A 26,711-nucleotide genomic window follows, 5' to 3' on the forward strand; every position below is an offset into this window, starting at 1 on the left:
GCGTGGCAAAGTAATTTAATTCCATTTAAGCTTTTATCTAACTCCATTTTATCACCTCGAATTTAGGTTAGATTGCCAATTGGTTATTGGTCATATTAGTTTGCTATGTCTCTCAGAGGTCCTCACGCCTTGTTTAACACGGGTCTCACGATCACAATCTCGCCAGCTTCGGTCACTAAACACACGTAATTACTATATACCTGAGATCGGTCACATTCACGCTTACACAATCAAAGATACTTTGGTATAACCCCCGTGATTACATACACTTGAAATGAAAGTAACATTAACTTCAGTGGAGGTATGGCCACTACTAAAGGTATAAATAGACCAACATTACTCCTCTTATAATAGCTTTGGATTGGCCATGCCGTGGTTTCCCAAGTACACTTATCTAAAGTAACATTAAATTAAAACAGAGTAAGACACCCAGATTTAGATTGGTCAAGCAACATTTTTGCTGCCCTAAACGGACATTCACTTCTTGTCTTTGCAAAACACGTACACTTGAATTAGAGCCCAATATTAGTCTTCACTAACCTGATGCAAAACTTGCGGTAACATACGAATCCGTTTAATCTACTTGGGCAAACAATTTCAGAGTCCGTCAGAATAAAATCAAATGTAACAATTTATTATGTCAGGTAAATGTATCATGCCAATTTCATAATCGGTTCAAAGATAATAAATACAAAACATCAAATTCTCTGGAATTAAGAGAGAAGATGCATTATTATAAGACATTATAAAATGCATGATGCGGTGTGTCTTGCACACACTCCACATCACGGGCTAATTTGAGTTACAAATCGCGCTGAACCTAAATACTCAGACCAAGGCAGAAACTTCTTTTTAAATATGAATATGAGTTCACAGTTAGAATTTGCATTAATCACCGTCCCAGATTTACTGGGAACAGAAGTTGATTAACATGAGGACACACCCACAGCGGTGAACAAGATATCTCCAAACAATCCAAATCTTATTACCTTTCTGGTTTACTTCTGTGGGAATGAGACCTTTGTACCAGCCACACTGAGACATTTCAAATGATACCAAACATGTATAATACTGTATGATAATCACAGTATTACTGGTATGGTGTCTCGATTGGGGATATTAATATAGCAAGAGAGTTCAAATGTTAATTGCCTTTGTTTTCTCAGAGAGTAGCCCTCTCTTCCAGTTCTCCCAGTCTTCCATTCTCTATTTCCTACCTGTCAGCATTGAGTGAAAGTGGGATGTATTTATAGCGTGAATGTCTCTCAAGTCATCCACCATTTCGGATTAATTCAGTGACAGCATTGCAATGCATCTTCTCTGTGAAGTAAATATGTGATTCTGCTTTCAAACTAGGCAAAGAACATATCTTTATATGCATTATAATGTTGCTGCTTACCTTTTAGAAAAGCCTTCATGCTTGTGATGCCTAAAAGTGTTTTTCCACTAACCGAGCAGCATTGTCATATATTTAAGACTAACCTGTGTGTTTTCTGTGGTGTGTTTCAGACAGGTTCTGGTGGTCCTGTCCCAGTTGGAGGGGAACGCTGGATTCTCCATCACACACAGACTGGCTCATAGGAAAGCAGCGCAAGCGTCTCTGGGCGACTGGACGTCTAGTAAAGCCACACACTCGCCCCAACTTACCCCGGACACTGACGGACTGCACAGACCGCGGCCGCTTTGACACACGCTTAAACGCACACACACACACATAGACAAACATGAAACTACATAGACCAATGCAGACCCGTGCTGATGAACACACACGCAGGCACTGAGACGGTCTGGGTGGAACTACTGAGCCAATCACACGTCTGCTCGCTGAGCCAAGACCCGCCCACTGCATACACACACACACACACACACACACGTGTCATGATGAACTGTCATTCAGATCCGCTCCTGGAGTCTCGCCTGCGTCTCCCGTCTGCTGACTTCACTTTTTAGTTTCTTTTATGTACGCTCAGTCAGAAAGTGAATCTCACAAAAATATTTCATGCGGCTCATTTCACCCAAAAGTAAAACAGTTCATCAAAAACAAAATTATGATTTTTAAAAAAAGCTAAATGGAGCCTGTTTCTGGGATCATTACATAGATATTTTAGGAGAAAAAAACAGCACATATTCTCCTAAAATTCACATTACTTTAAGACTTCTTAATTTGTATTATTATTAGTAGTAGAGTTTCAATTATATTAGATTATTTTCATGACAATTAACCACATTTTCCCACAAATTCACACTTTTGGACAATTAATTTTATAATTTTTATTATTTAGAATTATTTTAACTAGATTCTTATCACTTGAAAACAGTATTTTTGCTGGATTGTAAATTATAAAGTAAAAAGTTAAAAATGATTTTAAAACCACATTAAAGGCAGAACAACAAATATCTTTAATATCTCTAAATAATTTTTATTATTTAAATAATATATCAGGTTTTTTCCCCATATTTCAGTAATGAGAATATATATATTTTTTGCATTATTTTCATCTGAATTTGGTGTCATCACAATGCAGGATATCTTAACAGCCCAAAATAAAGCTTTAATTTCCTCAAACAAAATAAATCTTTATTCTTCCTTCAATCTTAGGGTGAAATGTGCCATTCTCATGACATGTTTTCTGGGAAGTTTCTCGCCGTTCTGTCAGCCAATCAGCAAACTGTCACATGATCTGCATAATGTGTAATGTAACGACAAATGGTGATACTTGATTTTAGCGGAAGGCCACGTGTGCGAGGGGTTTATGTGTGGCGCGTTACATGCGTAAACCATCTTTTAATATATGTGTTTTAGTGAACCTTTCTGAGAGAAGCACAAGTTAAGCAGCGAGCTGATCTGTCATCAGTTTGGTTCCGTGAGCATGATGATGTCATCACCTGTGTTGGATCTGATTGGTCGAGGGCCGGTGGGTTTGACTTTCTCTGTGCACTGATGTTTAGTGCAGCGTCTCTGCATCTCGAGTACTCGTGTATTTTTTTCCCTCTGGATGTTGTGTTGCTCATTGTCTCCCTCTGTTGGTGGCTCTGGTGTGACGTCACACACATTCTCTGTCTTTCTTTTGTGACGTCACACTCATTCTCTGTCTGTCTTTTTGTAAATTGTACAGCGCTGTTCCCCTCTGCACAATCCAATCTAAAGTACTCGCTGTAATTATACAGATCTCTGTCGGGCAGTATAATATGTAGAATATTTTATTGATTCTTGGACAAAAAATGTATAAAAGTCTAAAAATCTGTATGGTTCATTTGCAATCTCAGGTTCTGTTGGACCAAATGACAAATAAAGTTTTGTTTTTTGTTTCTTTATTTTTTAATCAAGAAACATGTGTGTTTTTACTTTTTACTTTTTATTTCCCGACGTTGTTTGTTCGGATCTGTCGGGTTTTTTCCAGTGCTAATATTGAGACCGCTGGAAGATGTTGATTAGATCATGTTGTTGCTGATTTTATGTTGTTATTTATTGACCTACAGTATATGTTTATCATGATTATCATCTCAAATAGGTTTATACAGGCCAATGATGGAGTCCATGAATCCGACGTTTATACGGGTCACTCTCAGGAAACGGTGCATTTCAGAATCATCATTATTTTATCCACTTCGCAGTGTTTGAAATTCATGTTCTTACAATTTTAATTAATTTCTACATTTTCTCTGAACTAGATGAAAGTGTTTTAATCTCAATTACTGCAAAATCTAGGTTACTTTTTTATCCTATATAATTCTTTAAAATATAGTAGTGACATAGGATGTGTACATTGAATTATATTCTATTAAAAAAACAATTACATTTAAATTGTATTTATTCTACAAGTTGATTTGATTTACACTGACTGAATGCAGAAAATCCTTAAAATGATGTGAAAATCAGTAGCCATGGTAAATTATGTGAATGTCAATTATATCAAATTTATTTGTTTTGATATGTAAAGGGTTTTATATATAACAGCCTTTATAAAAAAAATCCAGTGCTTTACAATAATAAAAAAATTACATTTAAAAATCATATATAATTGACAAAAATAAAATGTAAAAATATATATAGCCTATATGAATATGATAATATCTGATATAATAATAATATCTGATATAATAATACAAGGTCAATGATCTATATAACAATATATAATGAATCATAAATAATGAAAAAAAGTATTGTCATAATTATTTATGATTTTATAATATATAGGCATATATATATAATTTTATTTTTCATTATTTCATCATATGATTAAATAATGAAAAATAATTCAATACATAAAATCGTATAATTATGAAATTGTGATATATATATGATGAAATTGTGAAAATAAATAAAACAATTAAATAGTCATAATTATGACAAAATAAGTGTATTATTTTTCCATAGCCATATATATATATATATAATTTAATTGTTATATTATATGATGAAAGATTGAAAAATAAAAATGTATAATTAAATAATTACAAAAAAAAATCATATAGCTAGAATTATATCTGTTACTGTTTCCTGAGAATGACCCAGAACTTTCATATACACTTTGATCATAAAAATGCATTTAAAGGCAGGGTAGGTAGAAATCCAAATTTGTTTAAACTTTCTTTATATATCAATGCATAATTCAAATGTAAGTACTCTGGAAAAGAAATGATAAAAATCGAGTGTCTGTAGTCCTCTCAGGACTGCAATTAACACAGCTCATTATTCCATTAACTCCCACTCCCTCCCTTCTCGGCTCCTTCCAAAGCCACGCCCCCAAAACACATGAACGCGCGATCCCGGCCGTTCGCTCAGAAACAAAATTCAAAATTCTACCCACCACTCTAACTTAGTCCAAAACAAACTAGAAAATAGACTCAAGTGCTAAATACCTGAATTATCCTTTAAGAACGAATCAATATATTTGTTTTCCTTAATTTTAATGAACCCTAACTTTATTCTCATCTGAATGGTAAATAATTGATTTTCGTATAAAATTATACTACCATTAAAAACACATTTGATTTTTTTTAATCAATGTAGAATATGTAACTGCTCTGAAAATGTAATGAAAACCAATGCGATATGATTAATGTCCAAAAGATGTAACCCACGGACTGTTTTGAAATGGGGTTGGATAAATATGTTGCTTTTAAAACTGTGTGTGTTTGGTTGGGTGACAGTTGTAGGTTACAGTTTGACAAGAGTTTAGAGTGTGACAAAAGCACAATGTTGTGTTTAATTGCGAGTGTAAGTTACACAAATATAAGTAAACACTTTGCAGTTTGAATGATAACCTCTATGAACAAAATGACGGAGTATGTTTTTTTATGTTTCCAACTTCCACTGTTCGATCGCGCCCGCGCCTCTCTCTCTCTCTCTCTCTCTCTCTCTCTCTCTCTCACACACACACACACACACACACAGTTCGATCGCGTCTCTCTTGACATGAATTCTGACTGAATGCAGATAGATCAGAGAGAGCAAGGAGTGTGGTGCATAAAACATTACTTTTGAACGGACGACAGTTTTCTGGTATGGTCCGACAATGTTTTCTTTAGCCCTGCATTTATAAGGATTAGCCTATTCTGTTTTTCACGCCATTTTTATTTTTTTCATGCCAGAACACTAGCCTGCTATGCCAGCCCATGTAAACGGGCCAAACATACCCATAATTCTTTGCGTTCTGATGACGTCGCCGCCCGGTTGGTCACATGTCTTAGCGATCTCTATAACACATTCACACAACATATATTGTATAACACATACAGATACAACATAAAGACATAGGTAAACATGTAGAGCATATAACAACAAACCAAACGTGAAAAAACGGAGCAGGTAGATTTCACGGTGAACATAGGAACAAAGTTTAAGCAGAGGGTAAAAACTTTTTTTCTAAAAAAAAATAGATCCCCTAAACTTTTTAACCTAAAGTTAGATTTGGCGAAATTAAACAAAACAGCTTTCAACTGCAGACAGGCATATTGCTTATTTATCATCTCAACCCTGGCTCACTAACAGTAACGTTATACCAGTCGACACCAAAGTTACAGCTGTTATAAGCCAGTGTAACGTTAGTTATGCTACGTAACGTTAGGTAGCTACGTTAGATAGCTACGTGTGCTAGTGATACATGCTTCCTGAAAAAATAAATGCCATCAAAATGAAAACACACTGTAAAAAATTATTTTTTGGTGAGGTAAATACTACTGAAAAAAACAATGTAATTAACAAGAAAAAGTTAGTTCAGGCAATAATTAAAAAAAAATTAGTAAACTCTATATCAGTACTTAATTCAAGCGAGTAGAAATGAAAGCATAAATATCAACTCAATAAAATTAAGTAACAATTACTCAACTTTTCTGATACTGGGGTTCCCATCATGCACTGGACCTTGCATAATTAATGAGGTTCATTTTTCACTGGTTTCCAGCTGTATTTACACTGTTTTATCATTGCTTTTGTTGTCAGGATTAGTAACTTGCCATTTTGTGACATTTCGAGTAAATTTTCTGCTCAAAATGACACATTCAAACACAAAAGCGACCCATCAAATTTTACCGTCATTGTGTATTGTCTACCAAGTATTGAGGTGTTTGCATTCAAATCATGCTTAACATTTGACAAGATGAAGTATAAATTACTTAGATACATTAAGTAAAACACATACTATTAATGACTGGTATGATTCAATAAAATTGTTTGAGTAGAATGTAATGCAAAGGAAATTTCAACTAAATCGATATTAATCAACCTTTTACTAGCCAAGATAAAATGACTTATTTTCTTTGTTACTTTCACTTAACTAGGTTAAGTACAGTTAACTTAATTCCATATTCCAAGTAAATTTTAACTTAAAGATTTCTAATTAAAGCTACTGATAAATATGTCTAGGTTTTTACTTGGCAAATCTTTGTAAATTTACTAGTATTTTCTGAGTGGAAAAAGTTGCCTAGCTTTTTTCAAGTAAATCCTACTCCAAATTTTTTTCAGTGCAGCAAGATTACCTGTCCAGCAGAAATAAAGCCATCATGGAGTCACTTTTCAGCCCCTTGAGATCCCTCAGTAGTCGCCACCGCTGGAAAAGCCACACCGATATTGACTCTAGTATGATTTCTTTATTTATCCAAAGACTTTTTGTTCATAGCCTTTTCAAATACTGTCTTCCTTTTTTTAACTTGTTTGACCTCGCTGCCTCTATATGTAGGTAACATTACTGAGAATTTTGACTGTTCTTTCTCTGCCATAATTGTTATTACTAGCTTCCGTGTCTCTTCAAACGGGTGCGCGCATTTGGGCTGCTCCTGTATCAGCAGAGGTGGTATCCATGGTAGCGAGGGAGAGTGACAGTCGCCCCAGCCAATCATTTCTTTCGTCCCGAATGGGATAATGAGCTGTGTTTATTACAGTCCTGAGAGGACTACAGACACTCGATTTTTATAATTTCTTTTCCAGAGTACTTACATTTTAATTATGCATTGATATATAAAGACAGTTTAAACAAATTTGGAAAAAAGTATTTTTGGGGATTTCTACCTACCCTGCCTTTAATGGTAGCAAAATTCCGGCAGACATCTATTGAATTTAAAAGCACTTGAGTTCCTTCCTGAGGATCAGGGCAAGTCGTTAGAGATGAAGAGAGGGAAGAGAGTGAACGGCTGCATTAAAGTATTTAGGGCAATAATCGAGCTCGGGGTCAGGAGCTCTTCAGGAAACTCTAGAGCTCAGGGGGAAGGGGATTCTGGGTAATTTGAACACGTTCCCTCAACCTGGACGAGCGTCCGTCCCTCCCTCATCCCAAAAAAGGAGAGAGGGATGAGTGTGTCAAAGAGAGGTACAGTTACTGAAGAACAAGCAGAACATCGTCAGTCAATCTGCCTTCTCAGGAGCTGTGCTTTCATTTACAGATTGCAGTGTCTGACTGTGAGTATTGATTTTCAAGCTATCATATTTGTAGTTTTTTTTTTGCAGTGGTAGTTTATCTTATTGGTTATATGAGTATGCAGGTAAAAATATATTAGAAATAGGCTACTACGTGATAAAACAAATCACTTTCACTCTCCGTCTGTCTCTTTCGTGGTTTGAAAGATTGATGGGTTTGTTTGTGAGTATCTGATGTGAAATATTGGAGCACTGACGTCACGTGTCGTTTATCATGTTTGTTCATGTGTCTCTATAGCGATTTGATCCTTTAATGTCAAGGATTCACATCTGTAGGTGAAAATTGTTTAATGCATTAATCGGATGTGAAAGTTATGATAATGTTGTGAGCAATTCACAAAGAAATGTCTCCTAAAAACAAACATGAATGGAAAAAGTTAATAGTTTTATTCAGAAAGGACACATTAAATTGATCAAAAGTGACAGTAAAGACATTTACATTGTTACCAAAAAAAAGAATGTTTCAAATAAATGCTGTTCTTTCAACATTCTATTCATCAAAGTATCCTGAAATAGATGTATATCACAGTTTCCAGTAAAATATGAAGCAGCAAAACTGTTTTAAACATTGATAATCATTAGAAATGTTTCTTGAGCAGCAAATCATCATATTATACTGATTTCTGAATGATCATGTGACACTGAAGACTGGAGTAATGATGCTGAAAATTCAGCTTTGATCACAGGAATAAATTACATTTTAAAATATATTGCAATAGAAAACGTTATTCTAAATAGTAATAATATTTCACATTTTTATTGTGTTTTAAATCAGATAAACGCAGCCCTTGGTGAGCAGAAGAGACTTATTTTAAAAACATCAAAAAATCTTACAGCCCCAAACTTTTATAGGCTCAACAACAAATATTATCGAGATGTACACTTAATTAAATGTACTTAACAATATATATAATTTTATAGATCAATTATTTTATATTTACTTATTTGTATTACAGTAATACGATTCTTAGAGTTGACATTAGGATTTAAAATGTCATAAAAAAAATGTCAAAGAAAAAAATGAATGGTCCTCATATAGAGGGTATTTTCATTTAGCAAATTCTAATTTTTTTTTTTTTCATTTTGAATTGAAATAGCCTATGACAAAATGAGTGTTACTGTACTCATTAACTAATGGCTGAGATGTGAATATTTCTGTGAATGAACAGACTAAAGACACTGAACAGAAAGCTGTAGTCTCGTGTGCAGGTGAAGATCTCGTCCACAATGGCCGGTCCGGATCCAGCGCTCACAGACTCTTTCACTCCGAGTTCAAGCAGCGTTTACTCGGATCAGTTCGGGTTTTACTCTCTGGACTGTAACGTTCCTGGACTTTCTAAGGTCATCTTAGACAAACTCAAGATGAAAGACTACAAAGATTACAGGTGAGAAACACACATGTAGTGTAAAAATGAGCTTGAAGCCTTCAGATGTTGTCACTCTCTCTCTCTCTCTCTCTCTCTCTCTCTCTCTCACTCTCTCTCTCTCTCTCACTCTCTCACTCTCTCTCTCTCTCTCTCTCTCTCTCTCTCTCTCTCTTTCAGGGCAGTATTGGAGGGAAAAGGAAAGGTGGGCTTTCGCTCTTACAAAGAAATGTTTCAAAATCTAGAAGACACGTTTAAATTCTGTGCCTGCTGCTCCAAACTACCGTCCAACCTTCCGGACCCTAAAGCGCTCAAACGCTGCATCAAGTGAGTGTACAGCACAGATGACACGAAGGGACACAGATTTATAGAATGGAAACCAGGGACATAGTTCACTTTTTATCACGATTGCTCTGGTAACTATGGAAGACCAAAACATCAAACTTTTGTACATCATTATTATGACAAAATTATGACAAAAAGTCAAAATTATCACATAAAAAGCTAATCATTAAAAACATAATTACAACATTGAAAAGTCAATATTATGACAAAAAGTCAAAATATTCTGGCTTGAAAAGTCATGACAAGAAGAGGAAATTATGACAAATTATTAATAATAGTAATTAGGCTACTTTAAAAAGTCAAAATTATTACACAAAAAGTCATTATTTTTACATAAAAAGTTGAAAAGACAAAATTATGACTTTAAAAATCATGATTATTACTTTAAAAAGACAAAATTATGACAAAAGTCAACATTCTAAGTTATGAAATTTTGTATTAAAGTATGACATAAAAAGTCAAAATTACCGTCATAATTATGGCTAAAAGTCGAAATTGACCAAAACAATCATAATTATGACAGAAAAAGGCAAAATTTACATAAAAAGTCAAAAGTATGCCATAAAAAAATCATAATTATGCCATAAAAAGTGAAATTATGTTCAGTTTAATATCATATTTAAATCAAATTTATGATTTTCATTTCATAATTAATATTTACTAAAGCATGATTTTTTTCTTATGTGTTTGGGCTTCAGGTAACCAGCAGGTCATGTTGGTCCGGCTTTTGCAGTGTTTTTGTCGAGTGTTTTGAACATGCGGTAAAGCAGGGACATAAAACAGGGACAAAACAGCAAAAACAGGGACGTCTGGTCACTCTAGTCTCAGTCTGTCAATAATCCCTCTATCCCACACAGCTGTTGCTGTCTCTCCTGAAGACTTCTGCCCTCACATTATCACCCGCTTATTAATATACATACAAATCTAATGCCAGATATTAACACCTCTATCTGAACACCAGAGATAATGCTATATGCTAACACGCTAGCCCAACCCTCATGCTAATACCTCAGCACCACAAATGATGAACTATTAAACAATTCATCAAGTTGTACAACCCGTTCAAAACCACAGTAATCATAGTTTAACTATGGTATTTGTAGTAAAACCATAATCACAATAATAATCACAAAAAATAACTATGGTTTTACAACAGGGAACATAATTTAACTATGATACTTGTAGTAAAACCATAGTGACTGCAGCACTTATGAAAATAAGCCATTGTTTTACTACATTAACAGGTTCAGCTGCGATCTTTTAGTAAAGTCGTAGCAACCACAAAATTACTAAGTAAGTAAGCTCCGTTGAATTGTTGTAAAATCCTAGTATAAAAAATATCGTAGCCATTGCAACCCGGTTTTTTGGTACTTTTTTATTAGTGGATCGCACTTGTGACCCCAGATCTCCCCGTGTAGTTCAGTTCACACTGTTCTGGCTCAGAAGAATAAGACACTGCAGAGATCCGACCACAGACATCCAGCTAAAAATAACAGACTGAGAGCTGAGAGCTGAGTGAAGCTGGAGGCCAGTTGGGTTTCACTCATTCAGGCTTTCATTGAACAGACTGCTGAGAATCCCAGCGTCAGCTCACACACACACACACACAGATAGACACACACACACAAGATCTCACATTCCTTCAATAATGATCCAGCCGTAAACCTTACTTAAGAAGTCAATCTATTTAGAGTTCAGTGATGGTTTAAATAAAATATCAAAAATAAAATTATGTGTGTGTGTGTGTGTGTGTGTGTGTGTGTGTGTGTGTGTGTGTGTGTGTGTGTGTGTGTGTGTGTGTGTGTGTGTGTGTGTGTGTGTGTGTGTGTGTGTGTGTGTGTGTGTGTGTGCGCGCGCGGGCGTGTGTGTGTGTGTGTGTGTATATATATATTTATTTATTTATTTTTATTTTTAATGGAAAATTATTTAATAAAATATATAAAACAAAATATTTTATAATATATATATATATATATATATACATACATACATACACACACACATATATATATATACACACACACAAACACGCGCGCGCACACACACATTGTCTGGGCCAAAAAAAAGTCACTGTTTGGATTAAAATAGGCAAATGCTTAAGAGTCTATGATTGGATCATTATTGCAGTGATTATTATGTTTCTAGCATGTTATATGTTTGGCAACAGTTCTTCTAACTCTAACTGATGGAGTGTGTAGCTTTTCATTTCTGAAACAATCATGTAGGAAGAACATCATGTTCATATTCCAGGATGACAATATCCAGATTCATCAGGCTCAGATTGTGAAAGAATGGTTGTGAAAAGCTTGAAGAATCATTTTCACACATGAATCCAGAGCTTAAACTCATTGAAAGTCTTTGGGATGTGCTGGAGGAGACTTTACAGAGTGCTGGACTCTTGCATTGACAATACAAGATCTTGATGGAAATAACATCACATCATCAATTTCCATCAATGAATCTGGATATTGTCATCCTGGAATATGAACATGATGTTCTTCCTACATGATTGTTTCAGAAATGAAAAGCTACACACTCCATCAGTTAGAGTTAGAAGAACTGTTGCCAAACATATAACATGTTAGAAACATAATAATCACTGCAATAATAATCTATTTATTTTTTAGCCGGGCAGTGTGTACATATACATATACAGACTACTAAGAGTTAAGTTTTGGTTATATAAAATATACAACATATTGTATTTTTTTAATATAATAAAAAGACACACCTTTTCAGAGTTGCTTATTGCAAATGAATGTATTTGTTTTATTGAATCTTATTGTTGTTGTTTTTTGTATATTGTAGCGCTTTGAGTCTAAGAAAAGCGCGTTAGAAATAAAAATGAATAAAAATAAAATTATTATTATTATTATTATTATTATTACTGTATATATATATATATATATATATATATATATATCATCTTAACATAGTTGGTTATGTCTCCTTTTGTCTCTGCCGGCTGTTCTCTTAAAACCTGATCCGATTTTTTTAGCCTTTGTGCAGAGGAGAAATGTTTACGACAAGGTCACACACACACACACACACACACACACACACACACACACACACACACACACACACACACACACACACACACACACACACACCTCATGATGTGCCACCATACTGTAATAAAAACTTAAAGTACTGAAATGATGATGGCAGCTTCTAAAAACAGCACAGACCTTTTAATCTGTCTGTTGAAACCTCGACTCATAATGACATTATGTAATATGTTTAGTGCTAGAACTCTTTAACGTCTGTTTTGTGTGTGCTTTGTCGTCTCAGGTGTCTAAATGTGTATTACTGCAGTAAAGACTGTCAGAAGAAAGACTGGTCTTTGCATAAGAAGTTCTGTAAAACGCTGCACAAGGTCTCCATCGACAGGCTGGTGGAGTGGCTCGTTCACACGGGTGAGAGAGAACAGCGGATGGGGTTGCTAGGGAGTCGTGAGTGGTTGCTAAGTAGTATTCTGTACTCTGTCAATCATCCTGTGGTCCAATAGGAGATCTTCCTTTCCCAACGGAGGTGTGGTCTCGTCCCGCTAAAGACGTCAGGTGTTGGGATGATTGGGTCTCAATGCAAGGAGATCTGACTCCCCGTCTGGAGCCAATCCTGTCCGGGAAAAACATGACAGATCTCTGGACCAATGGCAGCAGGCCGAGGCCCGAGGAGGCGGAGCTTCGTGAGTCTATGTGGCGGATGTGCAGCGAGTTCTTCTCTCGGCCCCTGACGGTGGGCCTCGGGATTCAAATGTCCTGTCTGGACCCGTATTCCCGGCCTCTGACCGTACATCTAGTCGGAGCCGGTCACAACGAGACGCTGGGAGCCAGAGTCACAGACATGGACGAGCTCAGCCGCATGTTCCCGGGGCACCAGGGGCTGGAGGTGGTGATGGTGGGGCCCGAGGTCGTGCAGGGGCCCATCATGAGGCCTCCGCTGAGGGCGTTCGGACCCCGGGGAAGAGTTTACATCAGCGCTTACAAGGGCCTTTACCATCAGTTCTGGGAGGAAGTTGTAGAGAAAGGAGAAGCAGCCAAACCAGATCTAGTGGTTGGATTTCACCCAGGTACAAACTAACCTCAGAAACACACACAGTACACACGTAAACTTACACTATCATTTCTGGTCATTTAAATAAAGCTGAAATAAATTCAAATATAAATATTACATGATTTTTTTTTTTTGCTGAAATAAGGTTAAGTTGAAGTACTAAAATGACTAAAACTGAAATAGAAATTAAATAAAGCAAAATATTATTAAATACTATAATATTGCATAAATACTAAAATAATGAGTAACATTTGATTAGACAAAAAAAACTGAAGTATAAAATGAGTCGTTAACCTAAAGACTACATTTTAAATACGCTCAAAAAAATTATTTTTGCCTCTTGCTAAATTTAATTAATTAAAATAGGCAAAAGTAACACGATTGTTTAATATTTTGTCACAACTTAATTTAATTGTGTTCAATCAACCTAATATATTTAAAACTGAAGTTTACTTAATTAATTTGTGTGAAAACTACATGAATCATTTTTGTTGACAACTAACTGGGCATTGGATGTGTAGTTCCCAGCATGCTTTGCAAGGGACTGCATTAGGAGGGTAAATTTAGGGATTAAAGTGTTATTTTATGTGTTTTTCAGTAAATGGAAAGATGTTGTTAGTTAATGTGAGTATTTAACGTTCAGTTATGTTAGAAACTTAGAGGACTTTCTCTAATGTTTTTGAATTTTGTGGTTACCATTATGCAGAAGAGTGACGACTGTGTTTAGGGTCTGTACACTACATATGCATTAAACCACACTCACAGACCTGCACAAGTCATATCTAATATTATTATGTAAAAAGCTGTTCTAATTAAACTGAACGCTAGTAGCTACTATCATTGAAAGTAATTGTAAAAGTCAAATTAGCCAAAATTATAATGTTGATGATATTAGGCAGGACAAAAATTAAATCTAGTTAACTTGACAAAACTTTAGTTCATTCAAGTTCAAGTTCATTTATTTATATAGCACATTTAAACAGCCGCTTAGACAGACCAAAGTGCTTTACACAACACACAAATAAGAAAAGAAAAAACAGCAAAACAACCCATAGAACACATAAAAAGCAGCAAAGCTACGAGTAGCCTTGTCAGAGACTCAATAGTAAAATAATTAAAAATAGAGATCAATATGCTAAAGAGAACAGGTAGTTTTTACCAAAGACTTAAAGATAGAAAGGTTGGGGGCCGTTCGGATCTCTAGGGGCAGGGTGTTCCACAGACGAGGCCCTGCCACTGCAAAAGCACGCTCCCCTCTACGCTTAAGTCTGACACGAGGGATTACCAGCAGAGCCTGGTCGTGAGACCTTAGGCTTCTGGACGGAGTATAGGGATGAATAAGTTCAGAAAGATAGACTGGAGCTAAGTTATGTAAAGATTTGAAAACAAATAGGAGGATTTTAAAATCTATTCTCTGCCGGACTGGCAGCCAGTGTAATGATTTAAGAGTTGGAGAGATATGGTCACATTTGCGACAGTTGAGAATAAGTCTAGCCGCAGCATTTTGGACCAACTGAAGACGGGCAATTTGAGAAACTGATATCCCATAATAAAGTGAATTGCAGTAGTCTAGCCTACACGTGATGAATGCATGAACCGCCATTTCCAAAGTTATCGGAGTAAGAAAGTCTTTGATTTTAGATAGTAAACGAAGTTGGTAGAAACCGGAGCTGATGACAGCTGATATGTGTTTGTCAAATTTTAAAGACTGGTCAACAAGAACACCTAAGCTCCGCACTCCTGTAGACTTAAAGGGAGATAGGCTCCCCAAGTCTGGGCTTATACACTGAGACCTTTCACTCGGGCTGAAAACAATGACCTCGGTCTTATCATCATTTAGAGAGAGGAAGTTTTGAGCCAGCCATGCCTTCACCTCCTCTAGGCATAGCAGAAGAGAGTTTAACGCTGCAGGATCATTTCTCTTCAATGGAATGTAAATTTGGGTGTCGTCCGCATACAAATGAAATGATACACTGTATATCCTTAAGATATCGCCCAACGGTAGCATGTATAGAGAAAATAAAGAGGGAGCCAAAATGGAGCCCTGTGGAAGACCACAGGTTAGAGGGGCCATGGAGCTGGAGAAATTACCCATCTTAAACTTTCTGTCAGAAAGGTACGACCGAAACCATGACAAGACAGAAGCTTTTAGGCCCACCTCAGTCTCAAGTCTAGCCAACAGAGTAAATAAATAAATAAATGAACGTGAACTTTATCTAGTAGGAATGACACAATTATTTTAGTAGTCTTGACTAAATTAATTTAAGTTCATACAGCAAGATTACAACAAATCATTTCAATCAAATTAGATTTTGTTGAAAAAATGTAATTCAATTTCGTGGAAAAGTTTTCGTTAATTAAGTTGGTTCAACAGCTTATTTTTTGGAGTGATACATCTTCTAAAATCAGTTATGTTTGAGTTTTTTTGTCAACTTTTAGATGTGCATTAGCATATTAATGACTTCAATCGTGTTATTTTAGTATTATTAATATATTATTATAGTATTTATTGATCATTTTAATCTTTTATTTTCAGCTTCAGGTTCCATTTTAGTTTTAGTTATGTGCTTTTGTCATTTTTATTCTCTTAATTCATATTTATTTTAGTGTTAGTTTTAATTGTAATAATTGTATTACTTCAACTTTAAACTTATTTTATTTCAGTTAGTTGCCAATGCAGCATTTCTCATTTTCATTTAACTTTTTACTTTTTTTCAGTTTAGTTTTTTCAGTATTTCATCTAAATATATATTTTATTTTATTTGCACTTTATTTCAATTAATGAAAGCTAATTCTTATAGTTTAAGTTAATACCAACACTGGTCCTCAATGCAAATCGATAAAGACTTCAGGCCCGTTCAAGAACTATAAAGATAACTATACAGTATTAGCATCCACACCAGCGCACAATATAGTTCTGTTTATTCTAAGCACACGCTGCAGTTTATGTCTCTGTCGCTTTAAATGCTCGAGCGCTTTAGAGCGAAATGGATTCTGATTGGCTGTCAAAGTTTTTATCGTTCATCAGTTGGAGAAAAAGCACACTTGTCTTATGTAAAACATTGATTTGCATTAATAAACGAAATATTTTACTACACAAAAAAAAGCAAAGACTCAATTCAATCAGTGAGTCTTTTTTAACCATTTCACTGAAATGAATATGGAATATTTGGTTTGTGTAGTGAGTCTGAGGTGTTGAGAGAGATTTGACTTTCACTGGTTCTGTTGTCTTGATGTTCAGACGTTTGAGCTCCAGTGGGGGTTTAGTTTCCATCTATAGCATCAGACGGATGTTTCTTTTAGGCAGATTCAGTCTGTAGACAGGTGCCACTTCACCAGCGCTGTAATTCATCTCTGTCCGACTTTTACTAGCCGTGATTTATATAACAGCTGAGAGTTTGAGAGATTCCTGAGCAGTTTTCCAGAATCACCAACAGTCACATACACACAGACATGTTAGAAGAGACTGAACAACTTCATTTACTTGAACAGTATTTTAGCAGTAACATCAGTGTTTACCTCGTCGTGGTGTAGTGGTTAAAGTCCAGGCTGCTCACCAGAGGTTCAAATCCTGCGAGATCTGATGTAAGATGAGCTCTAACTGAGGATTATCTCTGTAATAACTAAACTGTGAGTCACTTTAAATCAAAGCATCTGTTAAATGACCTGTTACTTATTTACTTAGCGGTAAAATTAACACTCGCAGGGACACATGCAAGTAAAAACTGTGACAGACGCTTGTGTCCTTACAACTTTTACCAGGCTTTATTTCCTTCTTAAATGTCGAAACTCAAGAATTCTTAGTGTTCGATCACTAAAATATACATACTTCAAATAAAATAAACTGAAATAAAATCAAATATAAACTTACAGCTAGTATATAATCTAAATACTTCAGCTAGTTGATGTACCTTGCACTTACTAAAATAAAAAATAAATAAAAAGCAGACATATTTAAAAAAAAACAACGAAAAAACTAAAATTGATAAAAAGCACACAACAAAATGACTAAATGTCTAACTAAAATTAGAATGAACAATATGAAAATACAAACTAGTTGAAAATAAAACCAGAATCTCAAACACTGCTTCTAAGCTGGTCATTTGTCTCAACTAACTTTCCTTTGTGACAAAACATCATCATCATCATCATCATCATCATCATCATCATCATCATGCTGAAAACCAAGTAAAATTCATGCAGTAGTGACAAACACACATCGCTCCATCATTCTCACCGCTTTATAGCACTGCTGCTCTTCTAGGTCCCTGACAGCACTTGTCAACTTCAGATCTGCTCATATCCACACACACACACACACACACGACAACACATCGAATCTGGGAAGAGAGGATGTACTCGCTATCAATCATAGTAGAGACAAACAAAGACAGAGATTATCCAGCTAAACTCTCTTTGTGTGTGATTTGATGGATCTGTTTCTCACTGTGTTCCGGTGTGTGTGTGTGTGTGTGTGTGTGTGTGATCTCATGCAGGGTTTCACGCGTCTCAGGGTTTAGGAGAGGGCTGGCTGCCCACCTTACTGCTGCTCAGAGACTATAACATCCCATCCATGTTCACTATGTACAAGTAGGTGACACACAGACTACTCGAATTAAGTGTTTTACATGCATTCAGCATATTCCAGGGTTTCCAAGATTTCTTTTTTATTCAACCCAAGGTCATGGGTTTGATTCCAGGGAGTGCATGAAAAAAATATATCCCTTGAAACGCAATGCCAAGTCGCTTGTATAAAATTACACCAATCAGAGAGTCGAAAAAAAGTCAACAGCTCTTCAGCTATAACAGTGGGCGGATGGTGTCAGAAAGTGATAGTTTGATGCTTGTATTCAACCAATTGCAAAAAAATAAATAAACAGGACAAGTTTATATCTCCTATTTCTGACTTTTTCCTTTGCAATTCTGAGTGTAGATCTCACAATCAGACTTACAAGATACAAACTCGCATTTCTGATTTTTATTCTCAGAATTTTGAGATATAAACTCAGAATTGCGAGGAAAATAAGTCAGACTTGTGATAAAAAAATATTTTAGGTTTAAATGTTATTTCATGTAGTAACTGTAAGGCACATATAGCTCTGAACAGCATATGAATATTACACTGCCGGCCAAAAAAAACAACTCGCTGTTTGGATTTAAATGCTTAAGAGTCTATGATTGGAACATTATTGCAGTGATTATTATGTTTCTAACATGTTATATGTTTGGCAACAGTTCTTCTAACTCTAACTGATGGAGTGTGTAGCTTTTCATTTCTGAAACAATCATGTAGGAAGAAAATCATGTTCACATTCCATCAATCTGAGCCTGATGAATCTGGATATTGTCATCCTGGAATATGAACATGATGTTCTTCCTACATGATTGTTTCAGAAACTACTGTCATCATCTCTGCTGTGTCTCTTTGTTGCAGTGATGCAGAACTGCAGTATTCCTTGCAGATTCTCAAAGAACTTGAGATGGACGTTAAAGACACCGGACCGAATCCCTTCAGCTCCCAGAAACCCGAGCAGGTCCAGACCAGCCCAAACAAAACCCCCAGTTACTGCAACGCTTTTTATATTTACTTTCAGGGTCTGCTGGAGACACAACAGGAGGAAGAGTAGATTTACAGAGACCTTTGCTTTCTGAATGCATTTCTCAAAAAAGTCATCACATGTCTTTACTCTTTGGACATCAGTCACATCTTTAAAAAGTCGCAGACAATACCCTCTTAATTTCCTTTGAGTTGTCTATTGGAATTAGAGTATAATATTTGTCTATTTAATGAGAGGGTGAAATTTCTATTTACCTCTTTGTCATTTCTTTGAGCTGAATACCTCTCCCTAGTGTTGCAAACCGGTCATTGCACCTAGACAACACCTGTAGGTTCTGCTTAAAGGGATTTAGTAGTCAGCCCAAGATGCCTGTCAGTAAAACACAAACATTTATCAACCACATGGCGGTAGGTTGTCAGTTTTAATTTGATTTTCTCTTTGGACAAAATCTTGTATGGAAATAAATGGATTATACTTAGGCTACATCAAGCGTGCTGACTGGATGCTGGCTGGCACATACATACACTAAAAGGAAAATATGTAAATATGTATTACAGTTTATTATGCGATAACAGTATTTATTTTAAGAAATATTTCAAGAAACAAATGTTTAAAAACTATTTGCAGCACACTTTATAAAACTTTAGCGCCCTCTAGTGATGAAATGACATTTTCTTTATTCGCTCATATTATATTATTATATTACATTCTTTTAATTTTAAAACGGAAGGTCTGTTTGATTCCCGAGTCAGAACTTGTGTCCGATTGTGTATTACCCCTGTTTTAATTTAGATAATTTTCTTTGATATGAAAGTAGTATTATTATGAAGCTAATAAATGTATAAGCAAATAAAAAACGTGTCTGTCATTGAAATATGTATCTTAAAAAAAAAAAAAATATATATATATATATATATATATATATATATATATATATATATATATATATATATATATATATATTGACTTGTTATTATTTTTAATAACACTGACTGTCGGTGAGAGATTGATGAGAATGTAGACACCCCGAGAATCATGTCACAGAAGCCTCGAGAAAACACTCGCACAGGCGCGCGCGGGCATAAAACACCCGACACACCCGCTAACTAACAGCTCAGCTTCACTTCATCTGTAAACGTGTGATCGGGAACAATGAGCGACTCCAGCAGGTAAGACCCACGCTTTAAAACCATGCTCTGACTGTAATGTTACTGTAATAAAGTGTGTACGAGGTCACGTGATCCATTTCAGTCTGGATATATTACATTATGCACTGACACACGTGCACTTCTTAAAGTTTTTAGTCCCTTAGCAGACATGGATGTAAAGTTTTATTACTAGTTATTTATTGAAATAGTTCAAGAGTTTATAATTTAGTCGTTCCTAGTTATTTCTTTATGTGTTTGTTGATTACGTGTAATGTCATTAAGCTCATATTCGTGCATTAAACAAGCTGTGTGTCTTATAACATTTGTCTCAGCCGTCTCTCACTGCATGCTGGATATTTAGAGATGTGATATAAATATCCCAGCAGCTGTCTGTGCTTCTCTTCATTCACTGCGGCCTCACGAGTGCTCTCAATGATTGTGTAGTAGCCTAATTAAATCAAATACTGGACATTGACAATCTGCTGTTTATAGGCTACATTAATTCCTGTTTTTCCTGCTGCTTCATTTGTTTTTATTAAAAGAGCAGGGGTTTGCAAACCTAGAATAGGCTAATAACACTAAACTATCACTGATTCTCTCTAGTGTTCACATTTACCCCGAATTATATGGTCTTTATTAGAATTCAACCTTACTCTTGCAGTAACACTAGTTATAGTATATGTTGGATATGTTGTCGTTTCCAATGCCAAAGTTTATAGTGAACTTGATCAATATTAACATAAACTGCATAGCCCCAGAAAATATACACAATTGCAAATACACAAATTTAACCAGTTTCATGTATTAATAATTCACAGCACAAAGCATACCATTTTTTATCGTCTTACAGCAAGTGAACCTGTATTTATTGTTGTGTATGTCATGTTTAATTTGACATAATCAATATGTATAGTTTTGCATCGTGTTTTTGAGCTTCATCTGTCTAATTTGACTCGCTTTTACACATAACATATTCATTTGTGCAAAACATACTGTAGTGTTTGGACATAAATACACTACTGTTGAAAAGTTTGGGTTCGGTACGATTTTTTTGATATTTTTGAAGAAGTTTCTTATGCTATTTGATCCAAAATACAGTAACAACAGTAATAATGTGAAATATTATTACGATTTAAAATAACTGTTTTCTATTTGAATATATTTTCACATGTATATTATTCCTGTGATGCAAAGCTGAATTTTCAGCTTTCATTTGCATTTATTTCCCCATATTATCAGAATATACCAGGCACTCATTTTTGTCACAACCACAGCTTTACATCTCTCTCTCTCTCTCTCTCTCTCTCTCTCTCTCTCTCTCTCTCTCTCTCTCTCTGTCTCTCTCTCTCTCTCTGTCTCTCCAGTGTTTCAGACAGCAAGGCCAATAAGCCTCTTACGTTCGGCTCGACGAAGGAGATGTTTGAGAAAATGGAGGAATCATTCAAAATATGTGCGCGGTGTGAGAGACTCCCATCACAGGTCACGGGTTCGCTAAAGCGATGCACACGGTACAATGACATGATGATTATGAAGAGGCGAAGCTGCATGTCATATCTCACATCTATAATCACATCTATATCCCTGTCTTGTGCAGCTGTCTGAATGTGTATTACTGCAGTAAAGAGTGTCAGAAGAAAGACTGGCCTCAACATAAACTCTACTGCAACAAACTGTGCATGGCGGCGGTGGACAGACACGTCGAGTGGCTCCTTTATAAAGGTGAGGATTATGAAGATTCAGACACGCCTCCATTACTGTTTTTTAGCACAACCCGTGTTTATTTCAAATCATTCCTAATATCCAATAGGAGATCTTCCTTTCCCTACGGAGGTGTGGTCTCGTCCTGCTAACAAAGTAAGTTGTTGGAAGGACTGGTTGTCCATGCAAGGAGATCTGACTCCCCGTCTGGAGCCAATCCTGTCGGGGAAAAACATGACAGATCTCTGGACCAATGGCAGCAGGCCGAGGCCCGAGGAGGCGGAGCTTCGTGAGTCTGTGTGGCGGGTGTGCAGCGAGTTCTTCTCTCGGCCCCTGACGATTGGAATGGGCCTGAGGATGTTTAACTTGGACCCGTATTCCCGGCCCCTCACCATCCACGTGGTCGGAGCCGGTCACAACGAGACGCTGGGAGCCAGAGTCACGGACATGGACGAGCTCAGCCGCATGTTCCCGGGGCACCAGGGGCTGGAGGTGGTGATGGTGGGGCCCGAGGTCGTGCAGGGGCCCATCATGAGGCCTCCGCTGAGGGCGTTCGGACCCCGGGGAAGAGTTTACATCAGCGCTTACAAGGGCCTTTACCATCAGTTCTGGGAGGAAGTTGTAGAGAAAGGAGAAGCAGCCAAACCAGATCTAGTGGTTGGATTTCACCCAGGTACAAACTAACATCAGAAACACATACACACTTATAAATTTTGGAGTTTTTAAGATTTAGACTTTAATGCTCATCTAGGCTGCATTTCTGTAATCAAAAATACAGTAAAAACAGTAATACTGTGAAATATTACCATTTAAAATAAGTTTTCTATTTTCGGCATCAATACTCCAGTCTTCAGTGTCACATGATCCTTCAGAAATCAGTCTAATATGATGATTTGCTGCTCAAGAAACATTTCTGATTATTATCAATGTTGAAAACAGTTGTGCTCCTTCATATTTTTGTGGAAACCGTGATGCATAGTTTTTCAGGATTAATGCATCCTGAATAAAAGAATTAATATTTTTATTATTTTTAATTAATACTTATTGACCAAGCTTATGAACAGTTGTGTACTTACGATTCACTCTTATATGTTATCATATCAGAATTAATATTACTGTTGTGTTTGAGCTTCATTGATTATGTACTTTATTTGCAGGGTTTGACGGACAGGAAATGAGTCAGGATTGGTTGGCGACGCTCCTGCTGTTACGAGATTACAATATCCCGACCTTATTCACCATGATCAAGTATGTTATGACAAATAAACATTCACACATGCTGGACAGAACTCCGTATCTGAGAATAATCACTGTTTTACTAACGCTTATCTCTCTCTCTCTCTCTCTCTCTATCTATCTCTGTTGTTCTATTTATCTATCTCTGTTGTTCTATCTATCTATATATATATATATATATCTCTGTCGTTCTATCTGTCTCTCTCTCTATCTCTGTCGTTCTGTCTGTCTCTCTCTCTATCTCTGTTGTTCTATCTATCTATCTGTCGTTCTATCTATCCATCTGTCCGTCTATCTATCTATCTATCTCTCTATCTATCTATCTATCTATCTATCTATCTATCTTCAGTGAAGCAGAGCTGCAGAGTTCTCTCCAGATATTCTTGGAGTTGGAAATGCATGTGAAGGACTCCGGCTCAAACCCCTTCAGTTCCCTGAAACCTGAACAACTGCCAAAAAGCCCCAACAAAGCACACATTTACTGCAACTCGCTCTACATTTCGTTCTGTGGACTGCTGGAGATGAAAGAGGAGGAAGAACAGAACTAAAACTGGATTTTTGAACCGAACCTTAACCTCAATTTTATTTAAAAGATAATGCTAGTGACCGTAGAAGACAGACTTTAGTAGTTTATGCGTTGAATGAAAGTCTACAAGTAATGTAATGTTTGTTATGGGATGTTTTTTTCCATGCAAGGCTTATAAGAATGAAATAATAAAAAAATGTTAGTATCAATGCGTTTAATATAAAAGATATGATTTTATACAGTACGTCCAGCTGTCTGCTTATGTGTCTTCATCTGCATTTTACTCCTCAGTGAGTGTGCTGTGTCCTTCAATGATGAACATAATATACAAGATCATTTTAAGATAAACTCTGCTTACAATAGAAGTTACAGTTTAAACATCACCACATTACGTTTACAAAAATTGTATAGCAATTTGCAACTATCAGCTGTTTTTATTTGATTATATTTTATTAGTCTTTTTCAGGAAATATGTATTATTTATTGAAAAGAATAATAAAGTGTGTGTGTGTGTGTGTGTGTGTATGTGTATGTGGAGAGAAAGAAAGACAAATTATTGTGTGAATTCAAATAAATTGTACATCTTTTGACATTGCTCAGCCCATTTTATTTGATTTTATCCAACATTCTCTTTCACATATTAAAAATCAATCACATTTCTCCTGCAAGGCACTGTATTGTATGAAAAACCAGACTTCATTCATCTTTGAATTATTGAAATAATAAAATATTCTCATGAAATAGAACATCTGACTCTACTTCTACCTGTTTTTACAAAACACAATCAATGTCAAAACGAGGTCTGCGACGTAAAGCCCCAAGTTCACATACGTCATGACTGTGACGAGGTTCAGGTCATGAATGCGATTCTCGTGGGTTAATGAGTCTCTTCTATAGTTTTTATATCCAAACACAGGCCAGATAATGGCCGCAGACACGTACAGAGCTACAGCCACTGCGTCAAACACCAGCTCCAACTTATTGAGATCACAGCATTTCAGAAGATCCACACACTTCTGCAGGTGTGTAAGAATCACCACCACGGTGGGAAAACACACCACGTAGACCAGAATGCACCAGATCAAACCAGCAGGTAATCGGTTTTCCACCCCTTTAAAGCAGCTGTAGACCGCAGTGAATAGGAGACAGGCCACTAACGCCTGGGTGAAGCGCAGGATTCCTCGTACTCTGGACAGATAACCTTCAGGACACTTTAGTTTTAACATCACCCCGTCCAATAGGTACACGACACATGCCAGAATGGAGAAAATGGCGCAAATCATATCCGCGATACATGTTGCGCACACAAACACAGTGCAATAGATGAGAGATGCGGATAACAGCATGAGGGATGACAGAAGGGTCAGTCCGCAGGAGAGATCGTCCCATGTGTGCTTCAGCACAAAGGTCTCTATCAGTTTATCCACCAGGCATTTCTCGACAACGAAGATCACCACAGCCACAATGAGTCCGAAGACCCACACGAACTCACACCAGATCCCGTACGGACTGGACATGGAGCCGCGGAACATCGGGATGATCAGGGCCAACGCGCAGAACGCCATCTCGAGGATCCGGAGACACTGATTCAGACTCAGTCCGCACAATGCCATTGTTCTTCATCTGAATCCCAAAACCACTGAAGTGTGAGCTGTGCTCAAGAGGACAGTAACTCCAAGCGGCATGATTTGCATTGATAGGCCTAAATATTATCTTTAGTTTACACACACCATAAACGTCCAGTGTGTGTGTGACTTATCGTTCTTTTCTCGTTCGTATTTAAATTGTTACCTCTCTGACAAGTTGGTTTAGTGAGTGAATGAAAACAAGAGACATTTTCAATAGTAAAAGTGAATGATGCTGCGGAGCGGTTTGACAACACAATAAAAACTTTTACTAAAATTTTTTGGTGAAACAATTTTACATTTAAAAATATTGATTACATTTGAACGCGATGAAATCAATTACATATATACCATATGAACTGTGTAAAGTAAGTAAAAAAAAATAGATTGAGTAACTGCATTTGGTACATTAACAAATAAAGTTGAGTAGAAATAATTGAGGAAAACATAAAAAATGAGTATTTAAGAGTAGTAATATTAACTGTTTTTATTTATGAGTAATATTCATTTTTAATTTCCTTTTTAAAAAACCTTTGTAAAATACTCCACACAGCCACAGGTAACGTTATGACATCCGCCTGTATTTTCGACGGGTACAGCAATACAGCATATTTTATAGAGGTCAACCGTTAATGGACTTTACCGATACCGATATTTAGGTTTGACCGTACATGCCGATAACCGATAATTCAACCGATGTTTTTTTTAAATGGATACTGGATTAAAAACAAACATAACACTCCAAGTAAAACAGTGCTGAACTGAAATGTGCTAAATTAAATAAATATATTAAAATGAGAAGTTCTACAGAACGAACTCTATAAAGAAAATAATTTAAACATTAAAATATTACAGGTTTCATTAGCTATAACCCAAAAGCATACATAGATTTCATAGGTAACACTTTGCAAGTACCATTTGTTAACAAGTATGTATTAACAAGCTTTCATGAACTATATGCATTATGCAATATACGTTTTTACTTGCATGTATTAGCAATAGAATTGTACCTTTTATCGTTCGTGTTAGTTCATAGTCTACATTAACTACGATAATTTCAGATAAAATAAGAATTAAAACTCAATTTCAAATGCATTAGTAAATGTTGAAATTAAACTAACAATGAATAATACTTCTACAACTTTTATTAACCTTAGTTAATGCTAAAAATGGAATCTTATTGTAAAGTGTTACCATTTCACATAATTCCAAAGAGTCATGCTTAAAGATGGCTATT

General features: G+C 36.0%; 4 protein-coding genes across 5 annotated transcripts in view; 3 read left to right on the forward strand and 1 right to left on the reverse strand.

The window, feature by feature from the left end:
* Positions 1-3,331, forward strand: part of capn15 (calpain 15) — a 33,513-nt gene extending 30,182 nt beyond the window's left edge. For both annotated transcript variants that reach the window (XM_077219257.1, XM_077219256.1), the window contains exon 12: positions 1,510-3,331. In XM_077219257.1, the coding sequence (XP_077075372.1) occupies positions 1,510-1,687 (178 nt within the window). In that variant the 3' untranslated portion in view covers positions 1,688-3,331. The remainder of the gene's footprint in view (positions 1-1,509) is intronic.
* A 4,317-nt stretch (positions 3,332-7,648) lies between these two features.
* Positions 7,649-20,098, forward strand: LOC143727250 (MSS51 mitochondrial translational activator). The gene is made up of 7 exons (XM_077219279.1): positions 7,649-7,897; positions 9,085-9,300; positions 9,460-9,606; positions 12,919-13,043; positions 13,136-13,699; positions 18,180-18,273; positions 19,118-20,098. Exons 2-7 carry the CDS (start codon positions 9,143-9,145, stop codon positions 19,308-19,310), a joined length of 1,281 nt encoding a protein of 426 aa, XP_077075394.1. The 5' UTR covers positions 7,649-7,897; positions 9,085-9,142; the 3' UTR covers positions 19,311-20,098.
* A 163-nt stretch (positions 20,099-20,261) lies between these two features.
* On the forward strand, positions 20,262-24,595 carry LOC143727364 (MSS51 mitochondrial translational activator). The gene is made up of 6 exons (XM_077219285.1): positions 20,262-20,410; positions 21,754-21,897; positions 21,984-22,108; positions 22,197-22,760; positions 23,245-23,335; positions 23,673-24,595. Exons 1-6 carry the CDS (start codon positions 20,394-20,396, stop codon positions 23,869-23,871), a joined length of 1,140 nt encoding a protein of 379 aa, XP_077075400.1. The 5' UTR covers positions 20,262-20,393; the 3' UTR covers positions 23,872-24,595.
* LOC143727380 (myeloid-associated differentiation marker-like protein 2) lies at positions 24,492-25,542 on the reverse strand. The gene has a single exon (XM_077219286.1). It carries the CDS (start codon positions 25,460-25,462, stop codon positions 24,611-24,613), a length of 852 nt encoding a protein of 283 aa, XP_077075401.1. The 5' UTR covers positions 25,463-25,542; the 3' UTR covers positions 24,492-24,610.
* Between the last annotated feature and the right edge of the window lie 1,169 nt (positions 25,543-26,711).

This window comes from Siphateles boraxobius, unplaced genomic scaffold, assembly GCF_051911475.1.
Source record: "Siphateles boraxobius isolate OS27281-9 unplaced genomic scaffold, OSU_SipBor_1 12, whole genome shotgun sequence".
In the NCBI taxonomy this organism is placed as follows: Eukaryota; Metazoa; Chordata; class Actinopteri; order Cypriniformes; family Leuciscidae; genus Siphateles; species Siphateles boraxobius.